The 26142-nt window shown below is 40.2% G+C and overlaps 1 protein-coding gene across 1 annotated transcript in view; it reads right to left on the bottom strand.

Annotated features, from left to right (window-relative positions):
* ARHGAP15 (Rho GTPase activating protein 15) overlaps window positions 1-26142 on the bottom strand; it is a 751376-nt gene that overhangs the window by 671570 nt on the left and 53664 nt on the right. Inside the window, exons 2-3 of the mRNA XM_075529808.1 lie at window positions 23948-24016; window positions 5453-5514 (exon numbers count right to left, since the gene is read on the bottom strand). Coding sequence (XP_075385923.1) covers window positions 5453-5514; window positions 23948-24016 — 131 coding nt within the window. The remainder of the gene's footprint in view (window positions 1-5452; window positions 5515-23947; window positions 24017-26142) is intronic.

Consider the following 26142-nt stretch of genomic DNA (forward strand, 5'->3'; position numbering starts at 1 on the left):
GATGATGCCAGCACAGGACTACAAACTCAGAAGCGTCACCAAGACAATTCTGTGCATCGACCCATGGTAAAAAGAACAAAAATGTCTCACACACACACACACACACACACACACACACACACTATCTAACAATGAGAACTCTGAAAAGGAAATCAGGAAAAACACCATTTAAAGTAGTCACCCAAATGATGAAATGCATAGGAATAAACAACCAGATACAGGGGGAAAATGTACAAGAAAAACTACAAAACACTACTACAAGAAGCCAAACGAGATCTGCACATGGGGAAGAATATACCAGACCCACGCAGAGGAAGGCTTAGCGCTGTGAGAATATCAGCACCACACAGATCAACCTATAACAAAATCCTCATCCAGATTTCAACATCATTCTTTAACTAGAAGGAAAATGAATTACCAACTTTATATGAAAATGAAAAAACCTGACTAAGCAAGGTTTGACTAAAAGACACCTAAAATAGGAGACCTCTCACTTCCCAATCGCAAGATCAACAACATCATCACAGTTGTGCTTGGTACTGGTGCAATGATAGATACACAGACCAATGACGCCGAATTGAGAACCCAGAGGTAAGTCTATGTTTCTATGGAGAGCTTCGACTCATGAATTGGGAACATACAGTCTTTAACAAATGATGTGGGAAATTGTGTATCTGCTGGCAGAATAATTAAACAGCATCCCCATCTCTCACTATATCTCTAAAACCCAAGAATGATCCAAGACCCAAGTGTAAACCCTAGAATTATGAAGGTGATCACTGGAAAAACAGGGAGACTCTTAGGGGCCCTATACATGGCATTAAGGCGCTATCAAACATAACTGAAAACACGTAAGCAGCACCTCCCAAAACTAGATACGCAGGTGCACCAAAGTATTTCATCAAAAGAGTAAAAAGACCAAGGGAAAGTATTTGCAACAACATATTGGACAAGAGAATAATCTCTAAAATTTATAGAAAACGTCAACAGCTCAACAAAAAAATACAATTCATTCAAAAATTGGCAAAAGACAAACAGACCACCAAGGAAAACATTCAAGCAGCCAACAAACATTTGAAGATACCTTCACAATCACTCCCCATTAGAGAGGTACAAATCAGACAGCAATGAGATTCAGTCCCACCAGCCATTAACAGCAAAGTTCTACAAAGGAAAAGAAAACAACACATTCTACTAAGAATACTGGAAGATTCCAATCCTCCTGCACTGCTGGAGAGACTGTACAATAGTGCAGCCCCTGCAGTAAGCAGCACACCATCTTTTTCAAATCGGGAAATAGAAATTCCATTTGACTCAGCAATCCCACGACTAGGTACAGATCCTGGAGAAATAAGAGCCATGACAGGAAGAGACATTGCATAACAATGTTCCCAATACCAAAACGACAGAAACAACCGAAATGCCCCTCAACTGGATAGACCCAATGCACTATATATAAACAATTAAATATATTACGCTGTTCAAACACAATGAATATATGAACCATAACTTATAACCTGGGCGAATCTAAAGGCTGTTATGCCGAGGGAAATAAGTCCATCACAATTACTGCACGAGGCTATTATAAAAGTGAAGAGATGGTTTTCAAAGGCAAGAAAATGATGGCTAGCATGCGGGGGTGGGGGGGAGGGAGGGAGGAGAAGTCACAAACCGGAGGGTCAGCAACATACAGTCGGGAAGGCCTGCAGAACACGGTGCTGTCAAGGGGAGTAGGCTGCCCCTCTGCACTTCCTTTTACGAGACATTCTTATAAGGATGGCTTATGTTAAGATCCGCCACTTGTCAGGCATTTTGTTACACTGTGTTGGCTTGTGTGTTGATGTGATGCTGGAAGCTATGTGACTGGTGTTTCCACTACCAGTATGGTCACCCAAAGTTAACAGGTTTCAGAAGACCTTACAGACTAAGAACACACTGTGAAGAAGGAATAGGCTTTCGGCTTTGGAGGAATTCACCGCCGAAAGCCCAGATTCAGAAAGCCTTAAAAATAGCTTCAGCATAGTCTCAGCGATAGAGCGAGAAGCTGAGCCCCTCCGTTTAGAAGTCACTCAAAACATGACTGAGGAAGAGCTGCCTTCTCAAGCTAGAGGCGACTAACAGTGCAAATGAGACCTTCATTTACTGAGGGGGCATGACTCAAAGTGAGACGAAACAGCTGCAGATACCTGTTAATAACTGGAACGCGGAATGTATGATGTACAAAACTAGGAAAATTGAAAGTTGTCAGAAGTGAAATGGAGCAGATAAAGAGCAATATCCTATGCAGAAGAGGACTTGAAACAAAAGCTATCATTCCTGACCACAGATTGATCTTTGCCAAAAGCAGAGAATAACCAGAAAGATGTTTACTTGTGCTTTACTGGCCATGAAAAAGAATTCAACGGTAAGGATCTTAACAAGCTATGGAAAACCTTGAGAACCATGCGAATTACAGAGTACTTCTTGAGCTTATAGGAAACCCGAGCCTCTATTAAGAAGCAGTTATGTGGACAAGCCGAGGGAAAACTGCATGATCTAAAATGAGAAATGGTGTGTGTCAGGGTTGCATCCTCTCACCATACTTATTCAATCTGTGTGCTGAGCAAATAATCCGAGAAAATGGACCCTATGGATAAGAACATAGCATCAGGGTTAGACAAAGACACACTACCCAACATCCATGTGTAGAGGACACCACCCTGCCTGCTGACCGTGAGGCGGACTTGAAGCACTGGCTGATGAAGACCAAGGACGGCAGCCTTCAGTGTGGATTACAATTTAACATAAAAAATAAAAGTCTTCCAAACTGGACCAACAGTTAACATCATGGAGAAAAGATCGAAGTTGCTGAGAATCTTGCTTGGATACACAATCGACGCTCAGGAAAGCAGCAGTCAAATATAGGGGGCATTGGCTAAACCTGCTGCATACAATCTCTTTAAAGTTTGGAAGAGCAGAAATGTCCCTTTGAGAATTAAGGTGTGTCTGATCCAACCTATGGTATTTTCAAGCATTCATATGCATGTGAAAGTTGAACATTGAATAAGGAAGCGAAAAGAAGAAAGGATACACTTGAATTATGGCACAGGAGAAGAATATTGGAAGGTCCATGTGCTGCCAAAATAACAACCAAAGCTGTCTTGGAAGAAGTACAACCAGGATGCTCCTTAGAAGCAAGAATGGCAATGTCCTATCATTTATTTTAAAGCTGTTATCATGAGTGAGTAATCCCTGAAAAGGACAGCATGCTAGGCGACATAGAGGAACAGTGACAATGAGGAAGACCCACAACATCAACAGAGTGGTTCCAGCAATGGCCTAGAACAGAAAAGGAATTGTGAAGACGGTACAGGAGTTGGCAGTGTGTTGTACAAAAGGTTGCACTGAGCTGAACTGATTGATGGAAGACAGCTAATAACAGCAGAGTGTTCAAGGTTAGAAGTCCTGGTGGCCCTGGTCTGTAAGCACTGGACCACTAACTGCAAGGTTGGTGGTTCAAATCCATAAACTGCTCCTGAAGAAAAGATGAGGCTATTTGTTCCTATAAAGATTTATGGATTCAGAAACCCCATCCAGGTGTCATGTGAGTTAGGCTTGTCTTGATGCAGTGGGTTTGGCTTTTGGTATGCTCAAGGATACTTTACAGGGAAACAGTGGAAGTTTCAAAAGCGAGTCCCAAATAAGACTGAATACGGCAGAAAACAGAATTTGCTATTTAAAATTAAAATAACTCAAGTAGTGAAATTGTTGACCTTTTGTTTTCTTAATTTTATTTATGTTAAATAAATATGTACATTTCCCATTACAGCTAGCAAATGAAGGAATATTTTATTGTCTAGTGCGAGCTGGGGTGTCATTTTTAGTAATGAATTGCATTATACAATTAACAGGTATCCCATTGTGAAGCTAATTAGTACATTTGTTCTGCATGGTTTTTACTGTTATACAATACATCCATGGATAAATGCTTTGTCTCCTAATATGAACATTTTCTACATACTTCTGTATCTTGAATTTCACCTAGCACAAAGTTAAGTACTGCACTTTTACACAAATAACATATACTCTCAATGTTTGTTTGCCTATCACTCTCTCCTCCTGGGAGGTATTTTTGCAAATGTGCTATAATTCTTTCATAGCAAAGTTAAAGAGAGACACTAACAGCACTATATACAAACACACCTCAGGGATAAGGGATGGTCTGTGAGGGCGTGCATGGACAGAAGTTGGCAACAAAACACAGAAGGCGTATGTCATTGTGTAGAACTATAATGTATAATAGGCCCCAAATATGAAAACCAAGTTAGCAAAAATTATAAAATGGAGATGATTTTATCTATTTATTCTTGATAATTCCATCTATCTAAATATGTACAACATGTGCATCAGCTTTTTTATATCCTCTAATTAATCTCAATCGGTTTTTGTTTGCAAGTTGTTGTCTGGGGAGTGGTTATTTCCTGCTCTGGTTTCTTTTGCCAACCTTATACTAACCAGGGGTAGTGGTGAGCCAGTGGCGGAATGTTTGTCTCCTGTGCTACACACTTGCATTCGATCCCAACCAATACATCTCAAACCCAGCCATCAGAGTGGAAGTTTGGGCATCTTTGTGAGGATAAACAGGCTACACTGGAGTGTCTAACTAAAGTTTACCTGGAAGCAAGGCCTGCCAATCTACCTTTAAAAAGGAGCGAAGGCAACCTTATGGACCACAATAGTCCAATTCCTGTTGCATGGGATCTCTATGAATCAGGTGCCTGTTTAACAGCAATTAACTCAACAGCCACCTGGTGTTTGTTCGACCATGCTCAAAATGTAATAACTTCCAACTCTTACCTGACACATGAATTTTCACAAATATAGCTCAAAAAATTTATGTTTTCAATAAAATATAGGGATACTTTATATACCCAAATCAGTTCATTCAATCCCTTAATTGGTTAATCTCATAAGGTCCACATTAATCCATCCAATCTTGTTAGTTTAATACATTTTTTATTTCAAAATAATACTACTAATAATAATATATTTTAAAATTCAAGTCTCAGGAGAACAACAGTAACAGTATATATATAATTTAGACATAGTCTGAAATATAGAATGTATAAATTTCATCAAAAATTTTATACTTCTAATAAAAGTAATGTTGGTCATATTTGTGGATAACGCGTTGGGTTGATAGTCACAAGGTCAGCACTTTGAAACCACCAGCTGCTCCGTGAATGAGAGACAAGGATTTCTACCCCTGTGAAGACGGACAGTCTCAGATACCCAAAGGGGCTGTTATACCCTGCCCTATCGGCTTGCTCTGAGTCAGAATTGACTTGGTGGCAGTGAATTTGGTTTTGGTTTGGTCCCATAGATCATTGATACCTCAATAAAGGGCAGTGACACAGATTGAGGATGTGAATTGGCAAAGAAACGTAAACCTGAATTAAAAAACTTTTATTACCTTAGTTTCTTCCCTCCATCAGCAATTTTGGCTCTTTGAAGATATCCTTCTTTTTCAACCATCTGCAAAAAGAATGCATATGTTAAAACTGTGGCAAATTCCTGTGCATTAATAATCCGAATGAGCCTACGCATTCCAGTCGCTGCAGTGATGGAAGTTTCCAGTCATAGCTCTTTATTAATAATGCACACATAGCTTATGGGAAGTGCCTGCAAGATCATAGTCATTACAAGCAGTTAAATTTCCAAAAGACAGATTATGAAAAGGAACATGAATGATTTATTAGATAGCAAATATCTTTACTCATTTTTCTTTTTATAACTTATTTTATTTTTACTCTTGTAGTTATTGTTGAAAATATGCACATCAAAACAAACTCCAGTTCAAGAGTTTCTGTGTGAACCGCCAGTGACACTGATGACAGTCCTTTAGTTGTATGCCTCTTCTCATCCACCATTTCCGAGTTCTTTCTTCACCTGTACATGAATAGATCTACCACAGAGCAAAACCCCTCCTCAAGCCTTCCCAAAAAATGATGTGTCAATTCTCAGCTTTTTATATTGCTTTCCCCCCCTGAAAAATGGTCAGTAAAAGACTGATAAGTGGACATCTGGTATCTATAATGATGGCTATATTTCTAAAATGGAAAGGGAAACATGAAAGGAAAAAAAAACACGTGAAGATTCTTGTAGAAAGAAATACCACAAACAGACAAGATACAATCAACAACTTGTATTCTCTCTCAGTGGGAGTGATATCCCCCTCGAGACAGCTGGACTCTTCCCAGAGTACTTGCACTTCATGTCAGGATGAATTTCTCAGGATAGAACATTACAAATTGAGATATTTGCCCTCACACAGACTAAGCCAGTTCCCACAGTTCTGAGTTAGCGCAGAATTACCAATCATGACTACACAGATGTCCCAAGAAAAAGAAGGAAGAGTTGAGTAAAGCTTTAGCCATCCTCTCTCATTGCACCAGTTCAATGACCTCTTAAGTCATAGAAGAAGCTTCTGAACTTCCCTACCATGTACTATTACCAATGACTGGCATGCATTTATTTACATATCTATGTTTGGTTTTTTAAACTGCTGTTTGTTGTAAATAGATTCTGACTCCTGGTGAGTTCATGAATGGAGACTGGAAATGCTCCATTGAATTTTCAAAGTTATCACCAAAACATGTAGTCTGAGATGCCAGGGGTAAATTCTAAATGTCCACCCTTTTGCTAGGAGTCATGTGCGCAGCCCATTCCAACACCTAGGGACTCCATGTACATTTCTACATTCAGTATTATGCAGGTGGCATAGTGGTGACACGCTGGGCTGCTAAACAAAAGATCAGAAGTACGAAGCCACCAGATGCTCCTCAGGACAAAGACTAGAGTTTTCTCCCCCTGAAGAGAGTTACACTCGTGGTAACCCGCATAGCCATTCTTCCCTCCCCTACAGGGTCATTACGGGTTAGGATCAACTCATGACAATGAGTTTTGTTTTGTTTGGTGAATTTCATATACATTTCCACTTTAGGGATCAAGAATTCATTGCTTCCATCGTCTCTTGTGCAAAATCCCCATTAATTCATTCAATGTCTTTTCTACATACAAGTTATTTTGCTTCCATGAAGTGCAATGATCGCTGGAGTCGTACTGAAGTTAGCACTCTTGTGGATTCACATTCAAGGTACCTCCTTTGACTTTTGGTGTGATGGGATATCAGTCTCCCCTCAAGCCATCTCAAGGGGGGGTAGTTTTACTTTCTATAGAAAACTCAAATCAGAATTCCTATATTGAGATTATTGAATTGTTTTGCATCCCATGATAGTAAGTAAAGCTCCCATAAATTCCAATATTTAATTTATTATTCCTTGTCATCATACTTTGAAATACCTTATATGTTCCTGGTACTAGGAATCCATTATTCTTGGAAGCTCATAATGACTTGAAAGTATGTATTTTCATGTGAGTTTAAACATGGGATTTTATTAATTATTCTAATTAATTATTTCTAATGTATGTTCATCCATTGGTCTGAAGGGATAGGAAGCTATAAATTACAGTTTAGTAAATTGGCCATCCAGGGCTCAGGTGTTGGTTTTCTCCAGTAATTTAAATATAAATTCTCCAGTAATTTAAATAAGATCTACATTTAGGATTCTACAGGCCAAGAGCCAGTATAGACTGAAATTTAAAAATGCATAGTATTCCCCAATGTAAAATATACATACTTAAGAATGTCAGTCTTTAGATGTTAGCTCTATCTGGATTTCTGAACGATTTGTCCAATGTCCCCTAAAGATGCTATGTAACCTTAAGTAGAGGAAGAGATTATGCAATTTTTCCTGATGGGATGCCAGCCAGTTTGCCAGCAATGAGGAAGTGCTTAGCAGACACAACGGAGCTGAGATACGGATGAGAAGAATGAATGGCACTGGGATACCTAGCTAGCAAGTGTTTACCAACCTAAGTTGGACGCACTGGACGAGTCAGGAGATGAGAAGGTAACTCTTGATTAACTTAACACCAGTCACAGAAATATCAACCTGGGCTAGAACAGTGAGTACTGGCAATGAAAATTTCTATGTGAAGGTTCCATGTTGTTCTCAGAAGAAGGAAGTATTGTTCCAAGCATGTGATTTGTCTACACGATTTCATCAAACAACACAACTTTTTAAATGGAAAAGATGGGAAATTGGCCAAGCCTTTCATGATATTTTCATGAGAAAGGATTGCCTTTTAACAATAAGCTACATGATACTTAAGCATTGTAATATTCGTTCTGACAATATATTTGTTATAGTTCACTTTATTTATTTATTTTCCAACAGTTTTACTGGCATATAATTGAAATAGCATATAATTCAGTCGCATCCAGAAGAGTTGTACAATTATCACCCCAATCAATTTCAGACCACCTTCTTCATTCTTGTGTTTGTTATTGTTAGCTCCTTATCCCACAGCCCCATTTGCCATAGACCCAATACTATCTCTATAGATTTACCTACCCTGAATTTCACACACAGAAAACATTTTTACAAACTAACAGTAACAGCAAAGTAAAGCAGATAAAAACCTCAATTGAAAATAAAGCAGAAAATATGAACACATAGAATAAATGGATCATCAGGGAGAGCAAATGCTGGAGGGCTAAATTTTGACCAAACTGCATCTGCAGCAAACTGCTTTCCAGTGCGTTCCGCATATTAGCAAGACTGTTTCATCCCTGGTTGGTCCATGATCAGAGGGGATTTAATAGGGGCTTAATCCACACGTATTTCCCCTCATTTAAAAAAATATTGAAACAGCATTAAATGGGTCAAAGGGAGATCAAGTGATAAGATAGTGCATTTTGAGTGTGGCATCTGCCACAATTCACTTTACAATGCTCTGTGCCCAAGAATAAGGCTATTCACTTTTCAAAACTGTGCTCACAGAGGATTCCCTGGAGGAGCAATCTGTGTCTGGACCATGCAAAGGGAGCTCAGACTTCTATTGTCAGAATCCATTGCATTCTGCACTTCTCTTTCCTTCAGACTCTGTTCTTATTAACAACTTCTGACACCTTGTGAAGCTTCTTAGGTCTGTTAATTTAAAATGTAGATAAGTAGCCTCGTTATCACCTGTTGTAAAGGTATAACCGAACACCATAGTTGTAATTCATACATCAGATTCTTATAAATTTGGTTACTGTGAAATTACCCCCAAGGGCTCCTCATTTTGGGTAACATTAATAATATTGATAAGTTTGATTATTCTAGATACACCAAGCTGAGAGAAACCCTACCTCTGAATGTTGTGAGCATTCTTGAGTAGTGCCCTTCTGGATGATGAAGGGACCTTCCTCGATAAAAGTTTGCATCATCCCCCCATAATTATAACCCAAAAACACTATGATTTTCACGCAGTCAGCATTTAGATTCCAATTTAATAATGATTCATATGCAACATGGTCAATTTCTAATGTATCATAGTACTTTGTGTTATGTTTGTTTTATTTATTTGATGTTTCTTTGTTTGCTTGTTAACTTAAAAGTCCCAAACCAATACACAATCTTCTTTGGTAACACTGCTTAACCTCTGCCTGATGTGTCACTTTCCTTACTTCCTCATCTGCCCACTAACGCAGATTTCCCTCTCTGCATGCTTGCTCCTGACCTTCCTTTTCTCAGCCTCCTTTCCAGGCTGCTCCCCTTTCCCCTTTGGGACTCATTGCACAGACACACCCTTCTATCTCCAGTTATTTCTACATTAACTCTTTGTTACAATAATGGATCTTTGACCACAGATGTAGACTAGTGTTGGACATACACCATGAGGAACAACAATTGTGTTGGGGAGCTGAGCATCATGGAATGCCAGATTAGTAGAACAAAGTGTTCTGTGTTGAGGGAGTACTTGAGTGGAGGCAGAGTGTCCGTCTACTACTTTGATATTTAACATATAAATATATGTAAATGTAAATATATTACATATGTACATGCCTGTATTTAGACCTCTATAAATGTCCTTTGCCTCCTAGTTCTGTCATCTATTTCCTTTTACTTTCCTCTTGTCCCACTAGCGTGCTCAGCCTTCATTTGGGTTTCAGTAATTCCTCTCAGTTACATTGCCCTTGATCAAGTCCTACCTGGCCTCTTACACCATCCTAGCCTCCGATTTTAGATCACTTATTGTTCCTTTGTCTCTCAGTTTGTTAACACCACTTCCTTTCCCCCACCTCCCTCTCTCCCACGTCCCCCCAGTATTGTCAATGCCATTGTTTTCTCCTCCATATTGTTTATCCTGCCTATCTTATCTAGACATGCAGAGACAATAATAAGCACAAAAACAAGACAGAGCAAAACAAAAAAACAACAAACCAACGACAAAAAAAAGCCTGTAAATAGTTCCAAGTTTGTTTGTGGACCTTTAGGAGTGTTTTCCAGTAGAGTCTGATGGGGTGCCATGCCTAGGCCCAAAGTCCATTTTTGGTATTCCCTGGGAACGTCACTGCTTTGCTCCTGTTGCTGCTCTGCTGCATGCCGTTAGCATTTCGCCTATGTGGTGGGGTCAGATCAGGTGCAATTCTGCAACTGTGCCTCCAGTGTTTTCCCCCGGAGGGACATGGGTCAGTGAGGGATGTCTTGTCACATGGTGGGGGCGGCCCTATGGTCCTCTCTGTGCATAAGCTGCATAAGCAGGAATATCATCCTCAGAGTTTGATGGGCCAGGATGTGCTTCACTCTCTCCTTCCCTCTTCGTTTGCTCCAGTGTGCTCTGATCAGACGTACCTCTCTCCCTGAACTGCAGCTTCAGTGCTGTGCTCTGTAGTGCATTCTTGTGGGAGAGGAGAGGAAAGTTTCCATGTAGTTGGGATTGGGGCTGGGCCCACAGACCTCTCTATTGTTTCCCTGCTTCATGTATTCATACTCTTTATGAGGGGCCCATCAGAATTCTCAAGCAGGTTACAAAGATTGCATGAAAAGGATGGTTGAATAAAAACAAAGAATAATGTTTCTGTGTCACCAAGGAGAAAAGGAAAACTGAACCCTTGAAAAGTTTCTCTTGATCTTAAACCCCAAATTGGTGCGCTTTGCCCATTGCAATCTATTTGTTCATCTACGCATACAATTATGGAGTTATATACATATGATATGTGACAAAATCAAAGTGCCCCATGGGGTTTATAAGGCTATAATCTTCATGGAAGCAGACTGTCAACTCCCCCGCCCCCCCCCACACAAAGAACAGGTGAATTCCAGTTGCTTGCTGATCTTACCACCAGCAACCGCCATCCCACAACCAGCTCGCGCGCGCTCTCTCTCTCTCTCTCTCTCTCTCTCACACACACACACACACACACACACACACACACACACACACACACACACGGCACAAAGTTTTCCTGGACATTCTCCATCCTTCTCTCTCAGGAGGAGATGCTGAGCTCCGGGGATTGACTCAAAGTCTTGAACTGTGTTTCAAATGTTGGCTCTGGCAAAGCATTCACTTGGATGACATTTGCCAAGTGCATCTCCCGGTCAGTTTAAACCCCTGTGCATTACAAGGGGGATTTTATTCACATGCCTTTGATTGATTTGCCGTAACTCCTCAAGCTGTCACTTTATAGTTGTTCTTAGAACACCCCCTACCCTAACCTTGGTTTGTGTGTGTGTGTGTGTGTGTGTTTGTTTGTTTTTGAGCTTTTGCTCTTGTGACGGTGGGTTGCGTTTGGGCATCGCTGAGAAATCTCCGTTCTGCTTAGGCGATGGGTTGACAAGAGCACATTTTCCTATTTCAGTTAAAGGGCCGCAATTTCCAAAGGTCTTTCCTGTGTTCCATCTCTCCTTTCTGTTTTGTTTTCCATTTCTCTTGGCTCTTTGCTGAATTCTACCTCTTCATGTTTGGGATCTGAGTATGAATGTGCTGGTCTTTCTTTATCTGACACTGGAGTTCATTGAGACCGACCTTCCTGGTCCCTGTCTGGGGACGCTATTATGGAATTTAATTGATTTGTTATAACCTAATTTTGGACTAGGCGATAGGGAAGGAAAGATGGCTCAACGCTACAAGCTTTTAGCTACTTCTGTGTCTTTTATTCCATTGCCCCAGACATCAATATACCTCCAACATGCGCCTAGGTGGGATCATTTGCTGTGCCTTCTCTTTACAATGGGAGTAGAAAGCCTCATCTTTACCCTCCACTTCCTCCCTGTCCTAGGAGGTTGCTATGAGTCAGAATCAACTTAGTGGAAGTGGATTTGGGGGTGTTCTTTGTCGGGTGAGTCTGTGTTTATGTGCCTTACATACTTTTTATGATAACTCAAGACTCCAAATGTTCTGAACACTGCCTTCCTCTGAGTTACAGAGTCATTGTATTCTACCCCTCATGGCTTTATGGCAGTTTTCAAATTCAGCAACTTTGCTTCCACCTTCAGACCTTTCCCCTTATATTACCTCCTGCGTGGAATTGCCGACTTCCAGAACTCTGCTTAGCTATCCCCTAGCCAGCCTGAAAATCCAACCTCAATCCCCCTTTCAAAAAGCGCTTTCCTAAACTAAGGCAGGTTCTACTTCTTTCATTAAGCCTTGATCCTTGTAGCACATTCTGTAATTTGTGCTTCAAAGATGGTGCGTGTATTTATTTGATTAATATCTCCCTTCGTAAGTGGCCTGAGAGCATCTGGAGTGAGAAGACACGTCTATTGAGCAGACAACGGCACACCCCAACCTAGCAGGGTCCAAGCACAGGGACAGCCTCAACAATTGCTTGAACTAGTAAGCACAGTTTTGCCTCGGAAAAGGAAGGCCACATAAAACATGAGCGTTTGGGGATAGTTTCGGTTGGAATTATTTAAATTTATAACTTCTTATTCACATACTACCAGCTCGAAGGTAGATGTTTCAAAGATCACAGCACTTTTGGAAATCTTGCTATTTAAGGAAAGCACTGTTTCATCAACAGAATTGTTTTCCCAAAGTGGCTGTTCTTGGTTTTTTTTTTTTTTTATTCCTCTTTTATTTTATTTTTGTTCTTGGTTTTAAAATAAGAAAACACGGCATGCTCACAGTGGCTTTCATCCTCAAAGCCCTCCCAAGTATTAATTAATCCACAAAATTATATCTGGCTCTGAAAGGTAGACTCTGACTTAAAGTTTATCTGCAAAACCCTGCTTTGCCCCGAAGCCATGGCAGCTTCCTGAGCTCTGTCCACAAAAGCCTCCAGCTCAGGAGGCAGCAAATGATTCTCTAAAACCTTCCACGGGCTTGACTCCTGCCACGTTATCCATGGACATGTCCTTTATTCTTCTGATAAAGATAAAGACGATAAAGATTTAACAAGCTATAAGTAGGGTTATTTTTATCTGAACATTTCTGTAGGAGGACAAGGGAAAGTAACCTGGAAATAATTAAATCTCCCAAACTGTTATAATAAGGAACATACAAGATCAGAAAACAAAAAGCCTGTTAGTACAGTTGATACACTTAACAGCATATAAATCACCATGTTTATTCTTAGAAAATAATGTCTATCTCTAAATCTCAATGAAAGCCTATGAATTTACATAATGTGTGGCGTAAATAACTTCACCTAGCATTAGACTGGAAATTTTACACACTGAGATTGTAGGATCCAAAAAGGAAAGTGATACTACTGGTATTCGAGAAATATGCAAAGTTCTTCAGATTATTCATGTTAATAATATACTTTATTAAAAGGAACATTAAGAGATTAACCATGCTCTTATATGTACCAGTGTACACACTCTGCTCCAGCTGGATTTGTAAGGTAGAAGTTGGGTTATGATATTGGGGGGTGGGGGAGGAGAGGAAGCACTAAAGAACTAGAGGAAAGGTGTGTGTTTTGTCAGTACTGTACTGCACCCTGGCTGGCTTGGCTCTTCCTTGTGACCGTTCTGTGAGGGGATGGCCAACTGTCTACAGATGGATTTTGTGTCTCCTTTCCACCCTCACCCTCATTTGTGATATGATTATTTGTTCTGGTCTTTTAAGGTCTGGTACTTGATCCCATTGTTTGTTTATACACCCATTTTGACTTCAGCGATTGTGTTGGGAAGACGATTTTACCTTACAAATTTGGTTAGACCAGAGCATGTACACTGGTACAGATAAGAGCTCTCAACCCAAGCAAGCCAGGACAGATCAACGCCGTCAGCACCAATAATGAGAGTAGCCCTCTCACGAGGGCAGAGGGAAGGTGGGAGGAGAAAGCGTAAACTGATCACATTGATCCACTATAACCCCCTGCCCCAAGGGGGACAAGCAACAGAAAAGTTAGTGAAGGGCGATAGTGGTCAGAGTAAGATATGAAAACAATAATTTATAAATGATCAAGGGTTCATGAGTGAGGGAAGGTGGGAAGAAGGAGAGAAAAAATGAGGGGCTGATACCAAGGGCTCAAGTAGAAAGAAAATATTTTGAAAATGATGATGGCAACACAGGATGGATGCATGTATGGATTGTTAAAAGAGCTGAAAGAGCCTCCAATAAAGTGATTTTTTTAAAAAAAAGTGATTAGCCATAGGCATCATGTGTCAACGGTATCAACTTAAGTATCTTCAGTGGAGGGTTTCATATTTGTGAGGTAAATTATCTTCCAACAAGAAAGTGAAAATAATAGAGTATGTTCTACCAGGTATACTTGAAACCAAGGCCTCTCAAGATTTCTGAAAACTTTCCTGAGAGTCATGAATACGAAAAATAAAGAAATAAGATGTGTGTGTATTACATAAAATGTTGGAAATAAATGTGAGAATTCATATACTCAAAATAACGAATCCTTGAATGACTCTTAAAGCAACAAGACAGTAAGATGGGAGCAAGAATTGTGGCATGTCAGTGTTGTGAAGAAAAGATGTGTGGGAAATGCAGCTAAAGGCCATGGATGTAAGACTAGGTTAAGTTAAGAAATTATAGATTCTGGAAGTCATCTTATATGGGGTATAAACAATAGAACATTCAAATAACAGAAATTGGGCAATAGTTATTTTGGCTTTGTCTAATAATGATGAAAGATATATATAAAAGTCATAAAGGACAAGATTTTGCCTTAATTAGATCCACAATCAATGCCCATGGAAGCAGTAAACAAGAGATAAAGTGACACATTTCACCGGATAAACCTGCTGCACAAAATCTCTTTAAAACCTTGAAAAGCAAGAATAATATGTCGAGTCCTATAGGGTACCTGACCCAAGCCACAGAATTTTCAGCGACTTCATATATGCCATGTGAAAGTGGAGCATTGAATACAGAAGGCTGAAGAAGAATTATGAACTATGATAACAAAGAATATTGACAGCAACGTGAGCTGCCAAAAGAACAAACCGACCTGTCTCAGAAGTACAGGCAGCATGCGCCTTAGAAGCAAGGATGGTCAAACTATTTCACACACTTTGGACATGTTATCGGGGAAGACAAGTCCATGGAAAAGGACATGATGCTTGGTCAAGTGCAGGGCCAGGGGAAAAAGGAAGACCTTCGACAAGATGAACTGACACAGAGGCTTTAAGAGTCGGACTCCAACAGGAGAACAATGGTGAGGCTGGGCGGGGCAGGAGGTGCTTGTTTCGGTGATACATAAGGGGCTACGTGTAGGAACTCATGTGATGGCACCGAATGGGGGATGCACCTAATGCATCTCTGGCTTTAACATGCGTTAAAAATAAATGTAAATCAAATAGAGACTAATAGATAAAAACATCATATTATCTATGTTCACAAGACACAAGGTAAGTACTTAAGCAAGATACGTACTTAAAGGAAAGATTGAGGGGAATCTGTGTCAGAAATAGGAAGAAAGTTTATTGGAGTGGCAAATGTATATAGAGAGTTAATCTCTCCAGGAGAGACAGAGAGAGAGATGCACACATCAGCAGAGACCAAGACAGAGAAATTTACAAGCGAAAGACGCTAATTATTGGTTTGGGTTTTATTATTGTTTCCTGAAGTCATCTTTCCAAAATTTTCTGACCTCAAATAAGGATTGAGTAGGCAGATACTGACTTGATGGAAACTTATAAAAAAGCAACAATATACTATCCATAATCTGAGATGTTCAAGATTAACTTCAATTGCTAAAAATCTGATATGGTAGAGTCAAGACATCGGCCTACACACAAGTACATGAACACATAATCTTGGTTTTAAGAAGGTAATGGAAAAAAGTATGTCTGAATATATTCTATGTGTTTCCCTGATATTAACCTATGACTGTTATATATCTATAACAAAAACATATTATTGAAAATTAGCTGTTTTGTTATCAAATAAGTCATAATCTGCATGTATAAAGTTCCTTCATATGATTTATTCATAAAATGTTGGTATATAGGCTCTTTTCAAATATAATTTTTCATACATATAAGAAGGAGTCCTGGTGGCATAGTGGTTAGGCTTTGGACTGTGATTCACAAGGTTAGCAGTTCAAAACCACTAGGTTCTCTGCCTGAGAAAGATGGGGCACTTTACTCCCATAAAGAGTTACAGTCAAGGTGCAGAAGGGACCAGTTATCAGATATCAAAGAGCTAAAAACCATATCAGTGGATACCCACCTCCCTGATACGATCAATGAAGTCAAACGTGTGCATAAGCAAATGTGGTGAAGAAAGCTGATGGTGCCCAGCTATCAAAAGATATAGCGTCAGGGATCTTAAAAGCTCGAAGATAAACAAGTGGCCATGTAGCTCAGAAGCAACAAATCCCACATGGAAGAAACACACCAGCCTGTGTGACCACGAGCTGTCGAAGAGATCAGGTATCAAGCATCAAGGAACAAAAAATCATATTGTTGAAAATGTGGGTGAGTGCAGAGTGGAGACTCAAAGCCCAATAGTAGCCAACTGGACACCCCTTGCTGAGGGGTTGTGGGGAGGAGATGAACCAGGCAGGGTGCAGTGTAGCAATGATGAAACATATAACTTTCCTCTAGTTCTTGAATGCTTCTTCCCCCCGCCCCCCCAATATCTGATACCAATTCTACCTTGCAAATCTGGCTAGACTAGAGGATGTACATTGGTACAGATAGCAACTGGAAACACAGGGAATCCAGGACAGATGACTCCTTCAGAACCATTGATGAGACTGGCCATGCCTGGAGGGTGGAGAGAATGTGGGATAGAAAGGGGGAACTGATTACAGGAATCTACGTATAGCCTCCTCCCTGGGGGAGGGACAGCAGAGAAGAGGGCAGGGGGAGACATCAGACAGTGTAATATATGACAAAATAATACTAATGTATGAATGATGAAGGGTTCATGAGGTAGGGGGAGTGGGGAGGGATGGAAAAAATGAGCAGCAGATATTAAGGGCTCAAGTAGAAGGTAAAAGTTTTGCGAATGATGATGGCAACAAATATACATATGTTCTTGACACAATGGATATATGTATGGATAGTGATAAGAATTGTATGAGACCCCAATAAAATGATTAAACAAAACAAAATAAAAGAGTTACAGACTTAGAAACCTACATGAGCAGTTCTGCTCTGCCCTATAGGGTGGCCATGAGTCAGAACTGACTTGATGGCAGTGAGTTTGGCCTTTCAGTTTATACATATGAGGGGACTTCAAAAAGTTCATAAAATTAAGGGATAATGGGATTTTCCCATGGACTATTTTGAAATATGTATACGTATAAAATACATGAGTGCATAGACGTATATTCTCCGTGTGTTGTACTGTGGCGGGACACTGTCATGTGCTTGTGAGGCAGGGGCCTGCCCTTGCTGTGATGCTGACAGCTAGGCTGCAAGCATCTTAAATAACCGAAGAATCACCGACAGCAGATGGTGACAGGTTTCAGTGGAACTTCCAGACCAAAGAAAACTAGGAAGAAGGCTCTGCTAATCTGTTATTAAAAACATGGACCAGTAAAATGTCCCTGTTTTAGCATGTATGTATCACATGTATACACATGTAGCATATATGCATCACATGGGATCAGTGTCTAATAAGACGCTGCTGGAAAATGAGCCCCTCACATTGAAAGGCACTCAAAGGATTACTGAATGAGAACTAGCCCTGAAAGCAGAGTCAATCTTACATGATCTTAACATTGTGATTGAAGGACAGTTTTGGATCCTCGTAGGGCATGACTCAAAATGAGAAGAAATAGCTGAAAACAAAAAGTAATAACTGGAAAATGAACTGCATGATGTACAAATCTTAAAATAAAACAAAACCCCAAATGGGACATTGTCAAAAAGACAATCAAGCACTTGAAGTTCGGGGTCTTGACATGAGTAAATGGAACTTGACTGGCACTGGCCATTTTCAATCAGAAAATCACATGACCTACTCTCCTAGGTCTGGCAAATAACTGAAGATGGTCAATATCACATCCACGGTCAAAAGGTGTATGTTATGAGCTATCCCGAAATACAGGAAGTACAGTGTGAGTGATAGCGCCAAGGACACAGTTCACAGGACTGAGATTCAAATCCACCCAGCAACTACTAATCCAAGGAAGACATTGAAGACGCTTATCAACTTCTACAGCTAGAAATTAATCATCTATGCAATCAAAATACGTAAAATGTGCTGGTGATTGGAATGTAAAAAACGGAGACAAAGAAGAGGCCAGGATTTGGAGCTTTTGTTCTTGGTAACAGAGTCAAATGATAGAATATTTCAAGACCAACAACCCATCCATGGGGATTGTCACTGGCAACAATATAAACAGTAATTATAAATGAACTGAGACAAGGAATGGAATACATTATGGTGAGAATCATCCCTGTAAATCAGAATCAAATGTTAAGTGTGAAGATTTTGTGGTTTATGGTAAAAAATGAGAAACTCAATAGCACCAGTCAGAAGATCAGGTGCTGACTGTGGAACAGAAAAATCAATTGCTCATGTGCAAGTTGAAGTTGAAGAAAATTAAAACAAGTTCAGCAGACCAAAACATGACCTTAAGTATATTTCATCAGAAGTTAGGGAACATTTTAAGATGGCATTTGATGCACTGAACATTAATGACCAAAGACCAGGTGCATTGTTGGATGACATGAAAGTTGAGGGAAACAAAAAGATCAATTTAAAAAACACCGGAAAGAAAAAAAATGCCAAAATCGCTGTCAGAAGACACTATGAAAGGTGTTCCTAATTGTAAGGTTGCTAATGTTAATGGAATAAATGATGAAGCTAAAAATGAAGGTTGAAAGGGCGGCCCTACAAGAGAAAATAAAGGATTATAATGTAATACATGAAGACCTGGAGCTTGAAAACCAAAAGGACATGCTCAACATTACTCAGCCTGAAAGAACCGAAGAAAAAATTTAACCTTCAAGTTGGACTATTCCTCAATTCTGGGGCCATATTTCTCATTGCCATCAAGTCAGTCCTGACTCACAGGGACCTAGCACAGGGTGGAACTGATCCCTTTGTTTCCAAGGCTGATGGGTTAGAACTGCTGATCTCAAGGTTAGCAGATCAACACTTAGCAGACACGCCACCAAAGTATTGAAGTTATTGAGGGAAGAAATCCAAGCTACACTTGTAGCATTAGTAAAAATCATGCCCATTTCAATGAAAAGTGATCCAATAGAATGCAGGAATGATTAAGTAAGCTCATGAATATAACCTGCAAGTAATTTTTTAATAATTAAAAAAATGGTAGTAGCAATACATTGAGAAGAAGCTACCGGGTAACTCAAGGTAGATTCAGAAGAGGATTTGGCACAAGGGATTTCATTGCTTATGGCACATGGATCTTGGCTAAGGCAGAGGATAGCAGACAGATACCTCCCTCTGTTGTACTCACTACGCAAAGGCATTAGACTGTGTGGATCCTAACACACTATGGATAACATGGCAGAGAGTTGGAATTGTGGAGCACTTGTTCGTGCTGGTGCGTGAGCTGGAAAGCACTGAGAGGCAGATTTTGAACAGGGAAGGGCACATTGTATCCTAGGATGTTTGCATCAGGGTAGTTTGCATGCAGTTTGAATCTGCACGCTGAATAACAAGCTGAGGTTCTGGACTATCTGATTAGGAATGAAGCACCATAACTGGAGGAAGGCTTATGATACACACATGCCACATCTTTCTTGCTGAAAGCTAGGGCTTGAAACACTTGCTAATGAAAAATCAGACCGCATCTTCTAGTGACTTTTACATTGAGGTTGTAACTCAATGTGAAGAAAACCCAAATTTTCAAACTGGACCAATAACCAAGCCCATGATAAAGGGAGAAGAGATAGAAGTTGTCAAGGATTTCCTTTTGTGTGGATCTGCAATCAACGCTCATAGAAGAAGCAATCAAAAAGCAAAGGATGTGCTACATTGAGTAGATCTGCTGCATGAGACATGTTTACAATGATGATGCGCAAGGATGTAAATTTGAGGACTCACAGGCACCGAACCCAAGTCACAGTATTTTCCATCTCTTCACAGGCATGTGAAAGTTGGACAATGAATAAGGGAGACCGCAGAAGAAGTAATGCATTTGAATGATGGTGTTAGCAAAGAACATTGAAAGTACCGTATACAGTCAGGAGAACAAAAACTTGTCTTGGAACAAGCACAGGTGGACCTCATTTTCCCTAATGTGGACATGTTATCTGGGGAGTTCAGCTTTGAAAAGAGGCATCATTGGTGCAAGCTCGGGCAAAGACAGGACGACGCTCAGCACAACGGATTGACACAGTTACCACAATAATGGACTCAACCAGAAGAAACATTTTGAGGATGACACATGACCGGGAAAGGTTTTAGTCTGTTGTCCATGGGGTTCCATGCATTTCAACTAATTTGAAGGCATTTAACAGCAACAACAACCTGGCCAAATTAAGAACCCTCGCGACATTGTGGATTTGGTGCTGGACGGCCTGCTATAAAGTAGGCATTGTGAACCTGGCAGTCGAAAGATAAGACTGTCCATTCCCTTAACGTTTAAATTCTTAGAATCCTTACACAGATAGGATCACTGTGTGTTGGAACTGACTCAGTTGCCGTGAGGTTTTTATAGGCAAAATATTGAGTGATGGAGGAAACATCAAAATAAATGGAAGGAATACCAAAAGTCTGCACACCACGGTGAATTGGTCAATGCCAACCATTTCAACAAGTAGCTTATAATCAAGAATTGATGGTACTCAAGAAGAAATCCAAGTTGCACTGAAAGTACTGGTGAAAAACAAGGTTCCAAGAATCAATTGGAATATCAACTGAGATGTTTTAACTAATGGATCCCATGCTGGAAGTACTCACTTGTTGATTCCCATAATATTGATTGATAATTTCCAAATTTTGTTGGATTATCTTTCTTTAGTATTAGCACAAATATGGAACCAACTTGACAGCACTTAATAATTACATTAACAATTTATAAACACAGATATAAATATATAGCACTAGTCTTAAAATTCAGTCATCTTTTATCATATCATATCACACATACATCCTGATGTAGTATATTTGTAGAATCCAGCTATTTTTAATTATTTATTTGTACTTTATGGGCTGCTATGGAGACCTGAGGCATGGTAACAAATTAGACTGAGAAACAGAATAAGGTCAGCAGCTAGAAAGCACCAGTCACTCTGAGGGAGAAAGATGGGGCTTTCTACTCCAACAAAGAGTTTCAGTCTTGGAAACCTATGGGGGCAGTTCTACCCTATTCTACAGGCTCACTATGATTCAGCATTGACTCGATGTTGTTTGATTTGGAACCAAAGTGTGTCTGTTTAAACCCATCCTCACAGAACTAGCATTCTAATGGAAGAGAGCGAGCATATGCAAAGACATTTTAAAGGATTTCACATGGTAGTAAGTTGGTAAGTTCAATAGTAAATTAGGAAGAGTAAAGGAATGTGGATGGTGGATGGCAGAAGTGACAGCTAGAGATCTATAAAAATGGTGATATTTGAACAGAGATGTAAAGCAAATGAAGGAATAAGCCTTAACAATTTCTGGGCACAGAGGAATTTTCTATTGGAAGCAGAGAAAAAATTAGATAGAACGGGATGGAGGAGAGAGTACAGAGGCCAGCTAGCTGGAATAGGATAAGCCAGAAGAGTCGAGGAGTAAGATCAGAGAGCGACCTGTAGGACTTGATGAACCTTGACTGTGTTTTACTTCTCATGGTTGAGTTAAAGACCCAAGTGGAGTAGATTCCAAGAGAAAGTGATGGAAGAATTAGAGAAGTTAGACAATCTTTTTGAGTAATATTTACTCTAAAGTAAAGCAAAATAATTGAGCAATATCTAGAAGGGGACTTAAAACAGGTGAAGTAAAAGAAAATAAAGAAGCTGTGATTGGAAAATACTTATTTTTCTCACTGAAGCTAAAAAACTGCAATGATATCAGACAGAATAGCAGGAAAGAGAAAATTACCATTATTTATTATTATAAATTGAAGGTAGAGGAAATGTGTTGACCAATGTGGAAAATAGCAATGACAACATGTGTGATCGTGGAAGAAAGAGCATTATATTTATAAAAAAGGAGATTATGCAAATAAATATATACAAAATATATAAGAAAAGTTGACACGTGTGTTGTTGAGATCTGTAATATTCCACTCATATTATTTTTTTATTTCTAGCCTTAAACATTATTCTCATCATCACGTGCAGGGGCAGTGAAGGATTTAATGTGGCTTTTCTAAGAAAGCCTCTGATTTCCACCCAACAACCTTTCCCTGCATGGGTCTGGTAAGAAGGTGGGGAAGACACGGATAGGTTTCCTGTGTGAGTCACTGTGACTGCGAGTCCTGGAGTGTCATCCAGAGGTGTATAAAAGAACCCCTCTGAGAAATACGAGGAGGGATCTCTGGCAAGAGCCAGGAGTGGAGTGAGTCCTCTAGACCCAAGATGCCCATGGAGGGAATTTTCTGGGTCCAGATGACAGCTACAATATCATAGGAGCAGCAGCAGTACCAGGATGGAGAGCATGGAACAGAGTGATAGACTTAGCATCCCATAGAACAAGTGAAAAGTACTCCTGTGCGCGCGACTGGTTTGAGGAGCGGGGTGCGTCTGAGCACTCAATTAGAAAAGATGGATTTGTTAATCCAGGTAGCATGACTAGAAATGCCTTCAGATTGAATTTTCCAGCAGGGTGGTATGCCCCTTTGGGCACTTATTAGCACACCTGAAACTTTGTATCATGTCCTGGTCCACAACGACCCTGAGCATTTCTCACTGTCCTTACAACTTGTTAACTTCTTAATAAACCCTTTAATCATGAGTGTTGTCTGTGAGTTTATGCATAGCCATTGCAGTGGATATTAGAGTCTAGAGGTAAATTTTATGACATTCACTTGTCTAAAAGTATACAGCAATAATCAAAGGTGAAGGGGAGTGGAAAACCCAACAACCTGTTCTCAGAAAATTTAGAGGAAATTATTAATTCTCACTGAACTAACCAAACAACCCAAATACCCTGTGTCAGCCTTTGTTGTAGATTCCCAAGAATCTCCTCGGCCTGTTTACCATGGCAAAGTGTAATCCTTGTACTTGGGTTGCATTTAGTGACCGGATTCTGCTCAGTGCTGCAAGTGTTCTTCTGTGTTTTCCGTTGATGTGTTTTGAGATGTCACTTCCATATGAGATTACAGGAGACTGTGACCTTGGCCTTGCTAGCAGAGTCATTTTCACATTTTTATGAAGTGAGTCGCCCTGGTAGGTGGGCCTGCATGAGAGTAACCTCTGAAAAACATCCAGCTAGTCACAGAAGGGCGGGAGCGTCTGGCCCTCTGTGCTCACCTGCAAGAGCTACACACTGACAACACTCGAGTAAGTGAACTGGGAAGAAGATCCCTTCCCCACTCGAGCCTTCAGTTATGACCTCAGGCAGGCTGATACCTGGATTACAGTCTTCAAGGAGATACTGAGGGCGAGGATCTTGGCAAGCAATGCCAGCAACATGAAACAGTAATATCTGCATGCTTTTTTCTTTCTTTCTTTCTTTTTCAGCTACTGAGGTTGTGGGTACTTTGTTTGGTAGCTCTAGATAGGTATGGCAGTATTGGAATGAAGTGAGTACTTACCAATTGTTCTAAGGGAGCGATGATATCTTTCAAGACATGCTGCGAGTGATTTCTTCTGTGCCGAGATATCTGTAGAAATAGTGACATTTGATCTATTTTCTTTAATAATACAATTTTAAAGAGCAGAATTGAGCATTAAAATAACTTTTAAAAACTCATTAAGCTTATAATTAGGAAGCCTGAAGAAGAATTGACGCATCTGGATGATAAGGCTGGTGCAGAATATTGAATTTATCCCGGCACTGCCAGAGACTGGCCAAAGCTTCCTCGGAAGAAGTAGAGCCAGAATGCTTCTTAGAAGGCGGGACTTTGCCTGTCTCCTTCAGATGTGTTATCAGGAAGGACCAGTTCCTGGAGGAGGACATCACGCGTGGTACTATAGAGCATCAGCAACGAGAGAGACTCTCCCTGAGCCGCCATGACACGGCGGCTGCAACAACGGACTCAAACATGCAAGGGCGGTGGAGACGGGCAGGGCAAAGCTTCATTCTGTGCCATCCAAGGCCTCTGAACAACCCATCTGCTCACAGCAAACAACAGCAGTATTATCATGGCATCACAACACTTCTCATATACTACGCTTTACCATCTCTGCTGATCGTACTATATACAGCTTATGTGCAAATACATGGTTTCACAGTTCCAGCTTGGAAGAAGGTTTTTTGTGTGTGTGTATTTGATTCTTTTGCATTGAAACGTTGCTGGCCAACATTCCTCAAGCTTTAAATATCAGAGGAAGCAATATCTACAATATTGATGACTAGAAATCTGGCCATTATTTGTGCCAGTCTTCTGAATTCTTGAATGGCTAAGCCCATACATTAATTTGTTTTCACTAGATGATTTTATTGAGCAAAATGGGCAACCACCCTCTGACTCCTTTCACACACTGAAAGAAAGTTTTCCTTTAAGACAGCATTTCATTGCACAGTACATTGTACATATATTGTCAGGGCATAGGAATGCTTTTATTTTATTTGTTATTTAGATGACCTTGCAGTTTATTGGGAAAAAATCACAGCAAATTTATATCAGCTGCTTTTCCTTTAAGGGTTTAATGCATTGATACTCTAATCAAGCAAGTTGTATGAGCTATATAAAATGAGGGAAAATGCCCCCACGAGCACAGGAAGGTAATGGCAGATGTCTGGGAAACAAATTTTAATGCAAAGAAAAAAGAAGCAGAAATGAACACTTACTAGGCACATACCTATTTTGCAAGAGAATGACTGAGTAGATGGTGTGCAGAATTACTCTAATTGAGAAATGACACAATGGTAATACTGTCTGCTAATGTTCCATTAGCAGTTCTTACGTTTTGCACGTATCGAAGGGTTTTGTGTATAGTGATACAAGGAATGTAAGAGCAGAGACAAAGAAGTTCAAGTGTCCTTGAAAACACCCAGATCTAGTAAGAGACATGGGTGGTATTCTAACCCAGGCCTAAGCCCTTCTCCGGGGATATGCAAGCGTTCCCAAAGGAAGTGGATACACTGGGGGGACTACATACTCGATGTTTCCTGCGTTTACCGGTAAGAGCACTACTGGCACTGTCAGGTAAGCGTTGAACTGCTACCTGCAAGGCTGACTCTTCAAACCTGCCAGGAACTCTGTTGGAGAAAGTTGAAGCCAACTGCTCCTACAAACATGTCTAGTCTCAGAAACCAAATATAGGGTCGCTATCAATTGGAGGCCTGGTGGCTGAGGCATGTGTTGGGATCCTTACTAACAGCACCTTGAAAACCATCCACCCCTCCTTGAGAGAAAGCCAAGGCTTTATATTTCCCTTAAGAGTTACTCTAGACAAGCCAGAGGCACAGATCTACCCTGTCCTATGAGGTCATGACAAGTCAGACCCTCCATGGAAGAAGTGCATTTGCGTTCTGTGTTTTGAGGAGTTGGAAATGACTTTATCACAGTGGGATTTTAGGGGTGTGCATAGAGAATTGAAGAGAATCAAACTTATAAATGTGTACATGTTTCCACAGTCAGCCCAAATCAGGTTCCAGACCTTCTGTGAATCATTTCAATATTCCTTTAGGGGAAGTAATATTACTAATCATTCCTAAATCAATAAGCTAACCAATCTATCATGTCCAACCATGTTAGGAAGAAGATGAAAAAAGAGAACTTTGATCATCTGTCTTTGCATCCAGCACAGAAATATTATGTGGCATCTTGAACAAGGTTATGCT

This window comes from Tenrec ecaudatus, chromosome 13 (genome assembly GCF_050624435.1).
Source record: "Tenrec ecaudatus isolate mTenEca1 chromosome 13, mTenEca1.hap1, whole genome shotgun sequence".
NCBI lineage: Eukaryota > Metazoa > Chordata > Mammalia > Afrosoricida > Tenrecidae > Tenrec > Tenrec ecaudatus.